At 37.0% G+C, this 16,691-nt stretch overlaps 1 protein-coding gene across 1 annotated transcript; it reads left to right on the top strand.

The window, feature by feature from the left end:
- Positions 1-1,477: 1,477 nt before the first annotated feature.
- On the top strand, positions 1,478-12,353 carry GHSR (growth hormone secretagogue receptor). The gene is made up of 2 exons (XM_072410401.1): positions 1,478-3,066; positions 11,601-12,353. Exons 1-2 carry the CDS (start codon positions 2,247-2,249, stop codon positions 11,903-11,905), a joined length of 1,125 nt encoding a protein of 374 aa, XP_072266502.1. The 5' UTR covers positions 1,478-2,246; the 3' UTR covers positions 11,906-12,353.
- The last annotated feature ends 4,338 nt before the right edge of the window (positions 12,354-16,691 follow it).

Below are 16,691 nucleotides of genomic sequence, written 5' to 3'. Positions count from 1 at the left end.
GGTCAGATTGTAGTCTATGGCAAGATGAGAAGATGAGGAGGAAGAAGATGGTCCATTATAAGCAGTTGCAGACAAAAAGAAGAAAAGAGATTTATCAGCCACATAGTTACATTCTGAGCAAGCTGCAGCTATAAATTACAGCGACTCTGACATAGTAAAGTCAGATTTACCCTACCTCTAGATCTGCCATTGTGATTTCTGTAAAACCCCAGGCTTCCCCCAGAGGCTGCTGAGGCTTCTTGAACTGTGGTTTATTGAAATTTGATTTGATTTCACCTGCATAATTCTGGGGCTAAAGCCCAATATAAAGGACAGAGGCATGACACCAATACTATTTAGAGTTATATGAGGGTGGCATTCCCGTCACTACCGTAAAGAGGCCATTCTTTACACTGCTCACCAATGTGAGGTTTTTTTTACCACAATGCCTTCCAATAAATTGTTTTTAGTAGGGGTTCCCAAATATCTCAAAAAATATTTAAAGGGTTTCTCTCGAAACCCATTTTTTTTTTTAACATAGCTGGAAATGAATATAATTTAAATAAATGTGAAATAAACAAAGAACAAATAATTAAAAAAAAGACTGTGGGGGAGGGAAGGTTCTTGACGTAGTAGCTAAACAACACCTACAGTTTTCATCATATGCACAGCTTGAATTGCCCAGGCCTGTGACAGGTTTATTTAACCCAGTCAAATTACAGAAGTTATTACAATACATAGTTCATATCTTTATTATCCCCAAACTAACAATTATGAGGAAATTGAATACTGTTCCTCCTATAGAAGGTATAAATAAAGTATATCTTTGTAGATAAGGTGTCTATACATGTTGTGTGTTGTAATATGCTTTATGGAGCGGACAATGCATTGCTTACAATCACACACTCTAGATCTGTTGACATTTGTGTTCTACATTTTGACTCCTCTAAATTGTTTCTTGGTTTTGATAATAAATATTACATGAAGCAGCTGCAACTGGGTACAGAAAAGTGGTGTTCACTTCATCAGCTTTATTGTCAACAAACATTACCAAATTGTACAGCTGCCACCATGTGAATGAAAAGGAAAAACAGATTTTTCATGATGTTTCATTAGCAGCAGTGTGATATCATGAAGATTTGTTAGTACCACTAAATGATTACATCCTGGGACATTTGTCCAGAATTCAACAGTTAAATACACCCATATCTCCAGTTGTTTCAGATTTGGAAGGACTGTCAGCCCTTCTGTCCATTTTTCCTCCTCATTTGTCCCTCTTTTTTGGCAGATGTATACACTTCTAAAAATTGTATTATTCAGTTATTAAAAAATGTTAGCATGATCCAACCTCTAAAATATGATTTTATTATAAAGGAAACATAATTGTGAACAAGCATGGTTTACTCATAAAGAGTTACAGGGGTGTGTCATTTACCTACATAGTTTGAACTAACAAGAATTCTCTTTCCTTATCTCCAGAAGTTAGGATATATGGTTGCAGCCTTTCACTACAACTGCTTACATTCAATGATTGTCCAGAAAACTGAAGTCATTACATTTTTCACAATCTAAGCCATTTTAGTTTACTTCTACTGTTTTGATAAAAGTCTGATACAAAATGAAAAGGCTTTGTGCCAGAGAAGATTTTTTCTTGTTGTGATACCTCTTTTACTGAATTAGCATGGCATGTGAGCAATCTGTGAGTGCCTGTAGATGGTCTGTAACCTGACAATAAAGAATCAGAATGAGATATAGAGAAGGGGAGGAAGAATGGGCGTGCTGCTGAACTCCTTTTATCAGCTTCCCTCTACTAGGCAAGCTCTGGAGACACACAGCACCCTGCTGCATTCTGCAAGGATGTGAATTGTGCACAGACATACAGCTACCCAGCCTGGGAGTCCCTGCATTGAATGAATAATACTATCAATAGTACTCCTCATCAGGAACATGGATTACTACCACTTGGTGCAGACTTTTAAACAAGTGGATATCTCACCTTCCAATACTAGTTTTGTACAGAACACCTGCTTTGGACTTAAAGATGAACATGGACCTTATACTGAGGCAACCTGCAGTCTTATTTGAGATTCAAATCACATGGATGTATGAAATGTAACTTTAAATTAATGGAGAAAATGTACAATGAACTGTTACCACTGCAAGCTTGTGCCTTGCTGATACTTGTTTCCATAGTTTACCTTGAAGTTTGGACATCAGTACAGTAGAAATGAGGAAATGCCAGATATTTGTCCATATCACAGACAGCAATGGAAGCCAGACTTTCTCACTATCATATAAACAGCCAGGTTCATCCCACAGTGAATAAGACTTACCCTCCAGAGAATAGCACCATGGATTATTACTACTACAACCATTCTTGGTCTGAAGATCCGGTGTATCTCTTCCCAGTGCCAGTCCTCACAGGAATAACTGTTACCTGTACATTACTGTTCATTATTGGGATATTTGGGAACATCATGACCATGTTGGTGGTGTCTAAGTACAAAGATATGAGGACTACAACCAACCTTTACCTATCTAGTATGGCATTTTCAGACCTTCTTATCTTTGTGTGCATGCCACTGGACCTGTACAGACTATGGCAATACCGACCTTGGAATTTTGGGAGCTTCTTGTGTAAGCTCTTCCAGTTTATCAGTGAAAGTTGCACTTACTCCACCATTCTTAATATCACTGCCTTGAGTGTAGAGAGGTATTTTGCCATCTGCTTTCCTCTAAGAGCCAAGGTCGTCATAACCAAAGGAAAGGTGAAGCTGATCATCTTTGTGCTGTGGGCTGTGTCTTTTGTTAGTGCTGGACCCATCTTTGTTTTAGTTGGGGTTGAACATGAGAAAGGTACCAATCCTCTAGAGACAAATGAATGTAAAGCTACTGAGTATGCTGTGAAATCTGGTCTGCTCACTATCATGGTCTGGACATCCAGTGTCTTCTTCTTCTTGCCTGTCTTCTGTCTCACTGTTCTCTACAGTCTTATTGGAAGGAGACTGTGGAGGAGGAAGAGGGACACTATAGGACCAAGTGTCTCCCACAGGGACAAGAATAACAAACAGACTGTAAAAATGCTAGGTAGGTGACTTTATTGTCTATAATACGTTAAAGATGAATTTAACATACTTTGAAACTTGAATCACACTGTGTATAAAAGTTAAAAATCAACAGGTCCATGAGTAACGCATGTAATTACAAGCACTAATGGAAATAGCATTGCAACTTCAATCCAAACATACGGGACTTGAACATCTGGATGAATAGTTGGCATGGGTTATAATACATCAATGTCCTATGTACCATTGTAATAGGTGAGCACATAGGATGAAAAATATAGAAACTTAGTGTAAAGTGATAATGATGATTCTTTACAGGTTCCAGAAATGGAACCATGTCACAGTTCTGTGTTACAAGAGTAAGCAAACCAGATTTGGGCTGCTGTGAATTTCTACTTAGTATTAGTCTTATCTCATTATTAAATAAATACCAGTATATTTTCAGGAAAAGTGTTGTACATGAATACATAAAATAGTTTGGAAAAGGTTTTCCCCTGTAACCGTATTCCTTTTTTTATTAGGTTGTCACAGTAATAAATGTCGGGCAACATTAGTGCATATTAATGAGGTGCAGTGATATCGTGGAAAAATATTATTCATATTTTTAAATAATTATGGAAGGAAATGTATGCTGCTTACTAAACTTAATATATTGATAGATATTTGTTATTATTATTATAATTTTGAATAACAATATTTGTATTGCTCTAGGAAAAGCATTGTACATTTAGAAAGCTTATCTGATCTGCCTAAATCAGAATGTGATAGGGTAAAGTGGTATTATACAGAAAATGAATGACTTAATAATGTTTTCCAGGCATCGCATGGTAACCAGTAATTGGGTTCACTACACTCCAGTAAGCTTTCATCCTATTAGCCTAACCAAATATAGAGAGAGGTTAATTCATAAAACTAGGAAAAAGAATAAAAAATTGTTGTTGCTCATAAAGCAAATATTACACTGCAATTTAAAAATGTCTATAGTCTTGTCACTAGCTGTCCCTCAGAAGAGCTCTCAATCTAATTTCCCTACCATAATCATGTGTCTTCAGTACAGTCTGGGGTCAATTTTTGGGGGAAGCTTATTAACCTAACTGAATGTTTTTGGGGTGTAAGGGGAAACCAGAGTACTCGGAGCAAACCCACACAAACACTGGGAGAACATTGAAACTCCATATACCTCAGGTAGCTTCCTCGCCGGGATTCAATCCTGAGACCCCAGTACTGCAAAAGTGCTAGCCACAAGGCAAATCATATTGCCCTCTGTTGCCAAACTCTTTTTTCAAAGTCAATTCCTTGGTTGTTTTAAACTTCAGTAATTAGGCCTGTAATCTAGTATGCAACAAGCAAAAAGAAAATTTAAAAATCCTTATCTGTATAAATATTCTAGGTCAATGACTCTGGAGTACTGAAGCCAAAGCATACACATGATATCTAGGCATTCCTTCCATAACAGATTTCTTGATGTTAACCTGTCATGAGGGATGTATGGAAGCTGCCATTGCTGACCACCTTCAAACTGTGTTAGTGTTTGTTATATAGGAGATCACAGAATTAACTCCATAGGTAAATGTATAAAGAGCCAAACCCACTCACACTTATGTGTGAGTTACTGAAATTCTAATTGTAGAGGTAAGCAGCACAGTGGCTCAGAGGTTTGGCCCCTCTGGCCTTTGCAGTACTGAGTCCTAGGTTTGAATCTCGGTCAGTACACTATCTGCATGGAGTTCGCAAATTCTCCCCGTGTCTGCGTGGGTTTCCTCTGGGTGTTCCGGTTTTCCACCACATCCCAAAAACATGCACTTAGGTTAATTGGCTTCTCCCAAAAATTTACCTTAAACTACATTATTGACATATGACTATGGTTGGTAAGGACATTAGATTGTGAGCTCCTTTGAGGGACAGTTAGTGACATGACTAAGCACTTTATACAGTGCTGCAAAATTTGATGGCGCTATATAAATACTGTGTAATATTAAAAAGAAAAAAGCAAGGAAATGGGGTTTGCTTGGCAATTTGATATGTATTTGTATCATACATGCATAAATTAAGTAAACAGTGCTTGGTAAGTCATACAATAACATAAAGGGTTCCACTCAGGGAAGAGGTCTAGCCCCATAAAGTACATTGGGGTTAATGATCACAGTTCTAAACATATAATCTCTTAATAAATCAGCATTTGAGGGGAAGAGGAGCCAAATATCTCTTCTTTACCAACGCGTTTCGTCTAATGGCTTCCTCAGGGGTATTTACAGAGAGAACATTCAGCTCATATTGAGGATGGTAAAGTTCTTTTGTAAAATGGGATTTCAAAGAAAGGAAGCCAATTAGTAAGGCAGTAGACAGTACCTGTATATGTTCAAGTGGTAAGCCGGAGCAAAGCCCCAGCTGCCACGAAGGGTGTTGGCAGAGAAAGAATGATGCAGCCAGAGCACTGTTTTCTTCATTTATGTATGTATGATACTAATACATATCACATTGCCAAGAAAACCCCATTTCCTTGCTTACCTCTACAATTGGACTTTGTGTTAGTGTGGCAGGCCTAGTGATTATTATTATACAGTATTTATATAGCGCCATCATATTACGCAGCGCTGTACAAAGTCCATAGTCGCATCAGTAACTGTCCCTCAAAGGAGCTCACAATCTAATGTCCCTACTATAGTCATATGTCCTTAATGTAGTCCAGGGTCAATTTAGGGGGAAGCCAATTACTGCCCGTTTTTGGGAGGAAACCGGAGTAAACCCACACAGACACAGGGAGAACCTGCGAACTCCATGCAGATAGCATCCTGGCTTGGATTCAAACCTAGGACCCAGCGCTGCAAAGGCCGGAGTGCTAACCTCTGAGCCACCGTACTAGTGATCTAGTACAATAACTACTTTGGCTATTGTTAGTCATACAATATGCAATGTTTTGAAAATATTAGAGTAGTGGTCCCTGAACTTTTTTAGTTCACTAAAAACTTTTTCAAGACCCCCCCCCCTTTATCCCAGTCCGAATCAAATACCTAATACATGTTAGGACCTAATAGGTATTTCTTCTGATCTAGGCTAAAGTGCCTTAAAAACAAAATACCTACATAAAATAGCATAAAAAGATAAAATATGAAGAATCAGTGACTGGCACTGTTGTTTTCTCGTTTTCCTGTGCTTGTCCTCCCCTGACCCCCATTCAGTCAGTGAGGAGATTTTTTGGGTCTTCATAAAATGACTAATTAGTGGGGTAGGAGGGGAACAGAAAACCCCTAGAAAATTGCTGCTTCATACCAGGGTGACACTGAACACTATTTGGAAGCCAATAGGTTTTATCCTGAATTTCATGCTTTGATCTATTGGATCTACTAAAAAAAAAGAACCTTTCTCCAGTGAAAACAGCATCTAAACATTGATTAGAAAGAGCCATATTTTTTCCTGATCAAGCACTGGTGTAAGTAATGGGGTTGATTGGTGGCCACATAGCTTTACTCCACATTGAGAAATACAAAATTGTAGTGGTGGCCTTCTAATAATTTATGGAGTGGTACACAGTGTAATATCGGGAATACATCTAATAGCTTGTATAAAATGTAAGTCACAAAAATAGCTTGACATCCTGAAGGTCCTCATTTGAGTCATTGTTCAAGATAATGACTCAAAATACTAAAGCAAGATAACCAGTACAACACCCAGTCAAATTGTATTTTCTGCCTTGCGAGTGTCCATGTTCCTGGCATCTGGCATGGAACAAAAAATCACTTCTTGTCCTACAAGTAAAGGGCCACCAGTGTGGAGTCAGTTTGTATGCGTACTGAGTTGGCAGAGTGCTGGTATAAAAATTATGCTTCTCATGGAAGTGTACAGTACTCGGCTTTTGTATACAGAACACTCAGAAGACATGCAGCCTTCTCCATTTAAGTACATCACAGCAGCTTCAGCAACATGAGTAACTATTACCAGCAAATCATCAAATGCCTATAATGACATGAATGATTGTTAAAATAAGAGTGTTAAGATACTAATTAGATAATCAACAGTTCCTCTGAGTCTATCAGCCTTCAGTCAGAGTAAAAAAAACTGTGTCAGCAGCTATTATAAATAATTATCTCTACAGTCCAACAGCGTTCCAACCCTGTGCTGCCTGCTCGTTCTATAGCGGCAGGAGTCAAAGATTCTGATTTTCAGCTGTTAAGTACTCTGCAAAAGGCAGCCTAAATATATTACATAATGGTGATCTTTTATTGTGAATTATGTGGACTTAAAAGATGTTGTAGAAAATCATCAGCTCTGCGAGATAACAGAGGATTGAAAAGGAAGGTGAAAAAAGGGTAATTGTTTATGTTACACAGTGCTATGACAAACCATTTAGGTTTAGATTTACTTTATTACCATACAACAGTTTGCCTATATCTTAGTTAGTAGTCATTTTAATTTTTCTTTAGTAGGAAAGGGTGGGGTGAATATTAGGACACAGCAGGGGGTCAGGGGAGTAACAGTGCTCAGGGTGGAGTGTAGAACAATAATACCTAGAGAGGGATCAGAGCACACCCATAGGGCAGGGGAAGCAGAGTGCAGTATCCAGCAGGAAGGGGAAAAACTATGGTGCCAGAAGGCACTATAGTGTCTAGCAGGGATGTGGGAGGCAATAATGACCAGTTTGGGGAGGAAAAGTACTGCTAGCAGGAAACGGAACAATTATGCCTGTGGGGGAACAACAGTGTACACCGGAGGGTGAGATAGAACAACTGTACTTAACGGGTAGGGGAGAACAACGGAATCATATGAATGTTGGGAAGAACAATAGCACCCAGCTAGGATTGTTGGATAAGACTACCCCATAGGGGCTAAGGGGCAAAGTAATGCCCAGAGGGGGATGGGGGAGACAAAAGAGCTTAGTGGAGTGGGAAAGATAATAAATGTTCCCAGTAGTGGGTGTGGGAGAATGAAAATTTCCATTGGGGTGGGCAGAATAATCTTGCCCATTATACAATAGTGCCCCTTGGGTGGGCATAAACACTGTTGAGCAGTGGTAAACATCTAGCTCTAAAGCTCTAAATATTTCACTCTTGCTGGGACTAAGCAAAGTATGTGAGGAAGAAGGTAATTCCAGCCAAAGATTTTGCACAGTAGTTAAACACAATGATCACCAATTATCAGTGATATCATAGTCCAGAGGTCCCAACCTTTCGTACCTCACAAACCACTGTCATAGTCTATACATCCTCCCCTGCTCTGTAGATCCGTCACTAGTGGGTTAGAAATTACATCGTCATTTTTTTATTTATTATTAGGTGTATTATAGGTGACTTTCAGTGCTGGAGATAAAGATGGTGCTATTAACAAATATGCTTGTAAAGTCAGATATCCTAATTAGGGATCTGGTTTCAGACCAACATGGGTTGAAGATAAAACCAGCGTCACAAAGTTTGTGGGAATGACAAAATAATGCATAGGTTTGATCATAAATACAATGACCTAAATATAAGGGCTAGAAGGGCCAGTAAGGGACCTTTTAGATAAGCCAGCCCTCTCAATATAAGATAATTGGTTTCCATCGGCAATACTGACAATGTCCTACAGCCAAGATAGGGAAAGCAGAGGGCAGGTTTGCCAACCTTGTATTTTTGTTGTTGAGTCAGTAGCACACAATCAATTGTATGGTGATTGATCATTTACACCCATTTACTAGGCTATGGTCACCTTAGGGAAGGTACAAAGAACACACAAAGAAAATTACTAGTTACTGTTAGGAGTAGAAATCAAAGTAAAGATCATCCATGACAGCAATGAAAGGAATGCCTTTGCTGTCAAAACTGTTTGCTTAGGTGGGGCTCTGGGATTACTGGATAACACTAAAGGTGCGTACACACTTCCAATTTTTATCGTTCCAATCGAACGACGAACGATCGATTGGGCAAAAAATCGTTCGTAAAAAAGTAACCAACGACGCCGACAAACGAGGAAACTCGTTGGAAACGAACGACCGGACCGGCGGATCGGATTGGACGACGATCGTTGAACATCGTTCGTGTGTACGGTCGTTCGTTGATCGTCCATGTTCAGAGCATGCGTAATGACCGAACGTTCGTTCACTTTCCTGTCGTGCACATAGTTCCTCTATCGCTTAAACGATCGTATCTATTGTGTGTACAATATCTACGAACGATCGTGTCTTTATCTCTATGTGCAGGATCGGTGCTATACGATCGTTCGTATATATCGTATAGGATCGTTCGTCGTTCGTTTTCCAACGATAATAATTGGAAGTGTGTACGTAGCTTAAGGTTGCCTCAGTCCGCTACTTTGTTCAAGCATTGTTTGATATCATTAGCTTCTTTCAAATGCCAGAAGAGTAAAATTGTACCTATTTTATTAAAATGTATAGACTTTTCTTTTGGCACTTTTTTCATTTATTTTTTTGGGAGTTTGTAGCAGGGTTAGGGAGGGATGGTAGGTGGTGGGCTTAGTGAGATAGGGTCTAGGAGGGGCAAGAGTGTGTCTATGTGTACATTTTTCTGTCTTTAAAACATAAGAGGGTATACAAGTAGAGATGTATACAATTGCAGAATGTCAAGAAGGCTTTTTGTCATCCATTGCTAAATTTGTTAAACTTGTTACAAATGCTGGCGTTGTTTTGTTATACTCAAGGAATATTTAATAGCTGGATTCAATAGTTTAATAAAATGATTTTTTATGGGTAAATGTTCCTAGATAAGTGATTGGGTGATTTACAGACAGGAAATTGATGAAGACTGGGCACTGTAACCCTATAACACAAAGTGCCCTAACAATGAACTTTATATCATTATTGTTGGCTGTTTCACAAATAAGACTGTCTAAGTGGTAATATATTAATAAAATGTTTATGAGATTTTACTTATTGGGTTTACTTCTACATTGGAAAAGCATAGTTGAGTTTATTGAATTGCAGTGCTTATGTATTTGTTCTACCTGTATGCAAAGAACCGTACACCCAAAAATATTTTAAAGATGAAACATCTGTCTTCAACACCTGATTATTAGCCATTTCTTTATTTGTTCTAATAATTTGTATGTTCTATCATTTTTTAAAAAATTATAACCTGGGATGTTTAAAATACATCAGGCAGTTGTTTAAAGAGCTGTTTTTTTTTTTCCAAATTTTAAAAATTAAGAGGCAAAAACAATAACTGATTCTATGAATAAGAATTATCCTATAATGGTAATGTGAAGATCATGCAAGTAGGAATACTGTATATGACTAACTGATAGTTCTTGATGTATGCGAAGGTCAAGCCTTTTTAACATGACAGGACAATACCTAGAATGTCAATTAACAACAGAAAAAAAATGATAAGAAATAACGACCTCTTTTAAAATGCTGCCTTAAAAAGTGTTTTTATGATTTCTTTTATTTTAGACTGACCATAGTTGTCATAAAACATTATAGTGTTGGATTTAAAATCGTAATATTTAAACCTATTGATTACTGCTACCTATACATCTAGAAACATGGGATATAAAATAAAGCTTCTATATATTCTCAGTAAAGGGTTTCTTTAGCTTTCTTTTCCTTTAACTGTTGCTGAAAGGGTGGAAAATCCCAAATTGTGAGTTGCCACCAGAACATGAAAAGAAAACTTCCAATGAGGATGTATTTCCTGACATGTTTTCTCACTTCCTGTGGGGTCTACAGTACAGGAGGGAAAAGTGTCCCAATGAGACACAGAAAACAACCTGACAAGATTTAACTTTCCATTCCTTAGTCTTTTTAAAGCAAAACAAAGGTCAGATTAGTATTTTGTACATGCATGATGCTGCCACATACAGATGGAAACTGTAACTTACTTCTGTACGTTCTCCTCTAACAACTGCTTGTTTGTTTTTTGGGAAAAGGTATAAATTAGTGCACCAGCTATAGGGAAAAGGGATATTAGGTGGATATGGCTGAACAGTTAAAAAAGCAGCAATAATATTTAGTATGATTAAACTTCTGTAGGAGTAAAATGTATCAGTTGAGAAGGTCAGGTGGGTGTTGAGGTATTGTCAAGGTTTAATTGCAAAGGACATCAGAGCACAGCTTTTGTATTTTTGTGAACAGTAGTAATTAAGTTGCAGGTACTGTCAGCTGTTGTTACTAAAAATCAAAGTAAAAAAGTTTGTGTTAGAAAAATGCCATCCTTATTTTACCTTGGTCTCATGAAATCACACTTACCTGGTAACCAGTCAGTTTTTGACATGACACATAGAACTCACTGCTGTTGGTTGAGGGTAGACCCATACCCTAACTTACCCTGGGGGGGCAGGTACCCCAGTTCAACAGGGATTTCTGTGCATCCAACTGGTTTCAAGCCACCATACTCCTAAATTGTCAGTTCTCATAGAATAAACAGCTCATATCCACGAGTACCTTAAGATAGTTAAAACTGCATTTCAGGTGCTAAAAGAAGTTCAATACAACTTCATATACAAAGTTTTATTTTTAAATTGTTCCCTCTACATTACTTTACTGACCTATTTTGTGTATTTAATTTCAACTGTAATTTACATGTTTTGGCTTTTGTTTCTAAAGTTTATATTTTTCTTTATGTTTTCCAGCTGTTGTAGTATTTGCCTTCATCCTGTGTTGGTTGCCTTTCCATGTGGCACGCTACTTGTTTTCCAAGTCTTTCGAAGCTGGATCCTTGGAAATCGCTCTGATAAGCCAGTACTGTAATTTGGTTTCCTTTGTGCTTTTCTACCTGAGTGCAGCCATCAACCCTATTTTATATAACATTATGTCTAAAAAATACCGCGTGGCTGCCTGCAGACTATTCAAACTGAAGAGGATTTCCCGTAAAGCACCTTACATTACAAATGATGAGAGCTCTCCTGCCTGGACAGAGTCTAATGTTAGCACATGATAAAAATGTCCGGACATGGAGGAGATGGGCTAAATGAACATCAATAAAGCCATAATACACCAACAAACACATTGTATGAGCCAATGACTGCATTGTGTGTTTAATGTTCATACACAATGGATCCAAGGTTTATCTCAGATTGCTGTTGGTTTGTGATGGAAATTGGAATGCAGCTAATGCACTGGTAGAAACTTTATTGAGTATACTCTTTTTAGAGTTATTTTTTTCTCAACATGATATTGGTTGTTTAGAAGGTTGTTAAGGTTTTCTGATGAAGTTTTGGTACATTTGCAGAATGTTTACTAAGCTTTACCCTACTTGTGCTGCTATAAACTGTCTGTAATGCATTGTACTGTTTAATGGTGTGGCTTAAGTGTTCAGACTAGATGTCTTAACTTTCATTTCACTATAAATTTTTAATGTAGTGTGGCAAGATCAAGGAAAATAAAGTATCTTTAAAATTAAAATGGTTTTCTCACTGTTTTACTTGCTGACTTGTACATGCATATGAAGTAAAAATTCACAGAATAGTAAAGTTTGGGGCTATGTAGTTTTAAAAGTGAGCAATACTCAAACGCTTGCTAGAATTCAACAAGCTGAACATGGCATTAAAAGAACGTTGTATTTGTTTGCTGGTAGCCTTTGTAAACCTTTTAAACCTAAGTACAGGCTGACTGGTATTCAGCCTGTATTGGTATAGTGTCCTGGAGCACAACCATCTGACCCTTTAGTTTGTTATGTGGTCTTTGAATAACACTTTCATTAAAACAATATTTGTGTTAATTAAACTTACACGGGTTATTTTGGTATTGTTGTTACATTGGTCCTGATTTATAAAAGCTCTCCAAGGCTGGAGAGGATACACTTTCATCAGTAAAGGTGGGTGATCCAGCAAACCTGGAGTGGATCTGGTACAGGATTGAAAACATTTGCTAACAAACAGCAAACTACTGTAAGAAATCAGCTTTGCTGTCATCAAATATCTTTTAACCCACTTAACATGTCTTACAGACGAAGGTTTGCTTCTTCTGGTCAATACACCTGGAGGTCAATACATTGTAAAAGTTAAGATTCACAAACATATGTTCCTCTTCATTTCTCACTTTAAATTAATGGGATTTTTTTATATGAAATATTAACTCACAGTTTGATAAACTTAATAGTAACCATAAGACAAATATGACAGTCCAAATTGTGGTAGAAAACTCCTGCAAGCAATGTCCCTATGGAAACAGTAGAGAGTTACAGGATCTATGGAGTGGAGAGGTACAGGGTATGATGAGAAATGTTGGTTTAGTTATGCCTTTCCAACATTGCTCTTCTCCTTTTATATATTTCTTCAGATGGGTGGACAATCACTTGGTGTTTCCATCTGTGGTGAGACTGCTAGGTTTTGTTAGTATATATATTTCCAGCACCCTATCTTAACTGATAATTTTGAAAATATGATTATGACATCTTTTGTTGCTACAGGTTAAAGTCTACAACACTCATTCAGTTTTGTAAAGTAACGCAACTCTATAAATATTTTATTTACCTCTTTATGGATTTGATATTTTAGTTGAATAGTATTTGAGTGGCTTCAACTGAAAACAGTGTAAACTGCCATAGATTGGATTTTTTTTTTTTTTTTTTTAAAGTTGTGTTTTAAAGTGAACATTACTTGGTCTGATATGTTTCTAACATTGCCATGGTCTGGTTATGTCATTTAACTGCCAAATGTTTAAACATCTACTAAATGTAACTTTGAGCAAATTTGACTCTTTTAGGAAAGTCAATTTCCTAGCATGGACCAATCGCTCATTGCATGTCATATCTGTCCCTCTGTCTAATTACTTTCTGTTCTTTCACTTTCCCTGAATACCTTTTGATGGCCCATATAGTCTCTGGCAAAAAGGTCTTTTGGAACTTAGCTTGGGCTGCTGTCAAGACTCAATGTATAGCCAGGGCCTAGGCCCTTCCAACAGGATATAAAAAATATTGATTTCACATGAAAAACTGGTATTTGGGGGAACCATGAAACATTTCAGGAAAGATAATGTTTAATAAGAATTAAGTGCAGTTGTTACTTAACCTAACATTACTCCTCCTCAATAAGCAAACAGGGTTGATTTTTTGTACTTCACTGGTGTGCATTGTTGCTCAGGGCTCCATTTCCAGTCCAATACCAACTAATTACTAAAATATCCAACACACAAGATCATGTTTTGTAGGAGATTACTTTAGGACTAATCACACTTATCTTGTTGGAAATGTCTATGCTTCTTAATAAATCCAGGAAATACCATGAATGTTTCTCTGAAAACACTTAACAGATATGTCCCTGTTGCATGGCACTTATGGTGTATGCAAAATGTTACCAAATACCTCAACCTGTGACCGGTCACTTTCATTTTTGTGTATCATGATATAGAGAGAATTTATGTAAAATTGTCAATCAGATATTCATATTACTAGGGCAACATTCAGGGCCATCAAGGCAATGATTTATTTTCATGGTGAAGCACATGATTTTTTTTCAGCTCAACAAAACTCATTTTAAAACTCAACTTATTCTCAACTTAAACTCAAAACTCAACTTATTCACAATATACATTCATAATCCTATTTATTATTAATATATTTCCATTGAGCCATACCTATCTCCCTATATGGTGCACTATACTGAAATAACTCCCATTCACGTAATGAATATTTAAATGCACTATCCCAAACAAATACATTATGATATTTCATGGCAAGATATTATATGTTGTTTCATTACAGTCATTTTATAATAATTATAAATATAATCATCTATAATATAATAATTTGCTCAAGCAAAAATGTAAAAACTTGGCTACATCAGTTTGGAGTATGAGGGGAAATATTTGTGATATCAAACTAATAATGGTAATATAACTGATTTGGCATAATATAGGTATAAGAAGTATTACCTTATGACAGGTTGTCAATACCTTTTTTCTAGGTTTTTGGGGGCTAAGTGAGTGAAAATGGGTACTAAGAATATGGGATTTTATGGCTTTATCCTTGATTTTGGAGGGAGGACGTTTACTCTTGGATTGCTATGGTAAAATAAATAATCCAAATCTAGTTTTTCATCTCCTGGATTCTATCTGAATAGGATATTGTATTCTACAAGTCTCAATTTAATTAGATGTAATGTAACTCTGGATTCTGCTCTTTCCACACTTTTCCTGGTTTGTCTTAAAAAAAGTGTTTTGAGAAAAGTTAGTGAGTTGTCCTTTCTTTCTTAATGCTAGAAATCTGCCTGTTGCTTCAGAACTTTTTCACTGACTTAGACAATTTCGAAGCCAGAAGTCCAACATTTCCAGAAAAGGTCAACACAAAAAGGTAAAACCTAACTAAGCTCAAATCTGAACAAGGTGAATTTTCATAGAAACCAGAAAGACAAGCGAATACAGAGTATAGAAGGAAAGTGGTGGGCAGAATACATGTTCTATGAGCCAAGCATGTACACTCAAATAACTTGTATGTACTTGAATGTACATATTCTAAATTTTATTTCCTCTTATTTCTGAATTCAGAGAGTGTCAATCAGATGTGACTAAGAAAAAACAATGGATGTCAGACTACATTTCACAAAATCCCTGCATTACAGTACAAACAATGTGTCTACATAGAGTTAGGATTTAGAGTCCTTAGGACGTAATGGTGAGTAATTTCACTTGTCTTGGTACCGCTACTTCATCTTTTTCTCTGTGGCATTGGTAATTGGCAACTTTCTAAGATATCCAGGTACATATCTCAGAAGGATTCAACAATGGACCCTTGATCTTGCCCCGTGCATATTCAAGATTGGGAGCTACATCATCAGCAAGTATTAAACTATATCAAATACATATTAACTAATGTACAAGGTTTATTATTATTAATATTAAACAGGATTTATTTAGCGCCAACATATTACCCAACGCTGTACGTTAAATAGGGGTTGCAAATGACATAAGAATACAGACAGTGACACAGGAGGAGAGGACCCTGCCCTGAAGAGCTTACAATTTAGGAGAGTACTCTAGGATGGAGTAAGATTGGGCACTGCCATTGTGTCATTACAGGAGTCATGGAAGAGCTCAATGAAGATGGTGGTATGGGATATGATGGATAGCAGTGGTTTTCTGGTGGTGTAGGTGAGTTTAAAGAAGACTACAGGGAAAAGAAAAAAAGAAAAGGGTGACGTTGGAGGTTCATATGGATAGGTGCACAGCTACAGGCAAGCACAGATATTTTTTTTAATATTTTTTATTATAGGATGTGTCAATAAATAACAATAATAACAATGTATAACTCAAGGTTACAATAACAAATCTAATTAAAAAAGTACAAATATTCAAATAAACATATATAAAAACCGAAGAAACAGGCATTCAAATGTACACATGTGAGATATGGAAGAGAGAAAATGAGTCAGTAAACCATGCTAACAGTTTCAGCAGTTTCCATATTAAATAACATCTACAACCACCGAAGAATCATTATCCAAAATTCTCAAGGTAAACCAGGAGGTATGCTCAAAGGTATTTATATTCTGACGCTTTGTTGAATGAGGCTGAGTCTCTATATACAACTCCCATGTTTCAAAATACCTCGCAACCTTACTTTCTTTTTCCAGGGAGGCTTCAATCCAAGCCATTCTGAAAACATGTTCTAATTTGTTTGTAGTATTGTTTTTTTGGCCACTAGGAAGAGAATAGCTAATAAATTCTGGCTTCCCCTAGTAATCCTTGCTCCTTGCAAGTAATATGTACCGAGGATTGCCCACTCT

This window comes from Pyxicephalus adspersus, chromosome 4 (genome assembly GCF_032062135.1).
Source record: "Pyxicephalus adspersus chromosome 4, UCB_Pads_2.0, whole genome shotgun sequence".
NCBI classification, from domain to species: Eukaryota; Metazoa; Chordata; class Amphibia; order Anura; family Pyxicephalidae; genus Pyxicephalus; species Pyxicephalus adspersus.
This window is presented reverse-complemented; position numbering and strand designations above follow the sequence as displayed.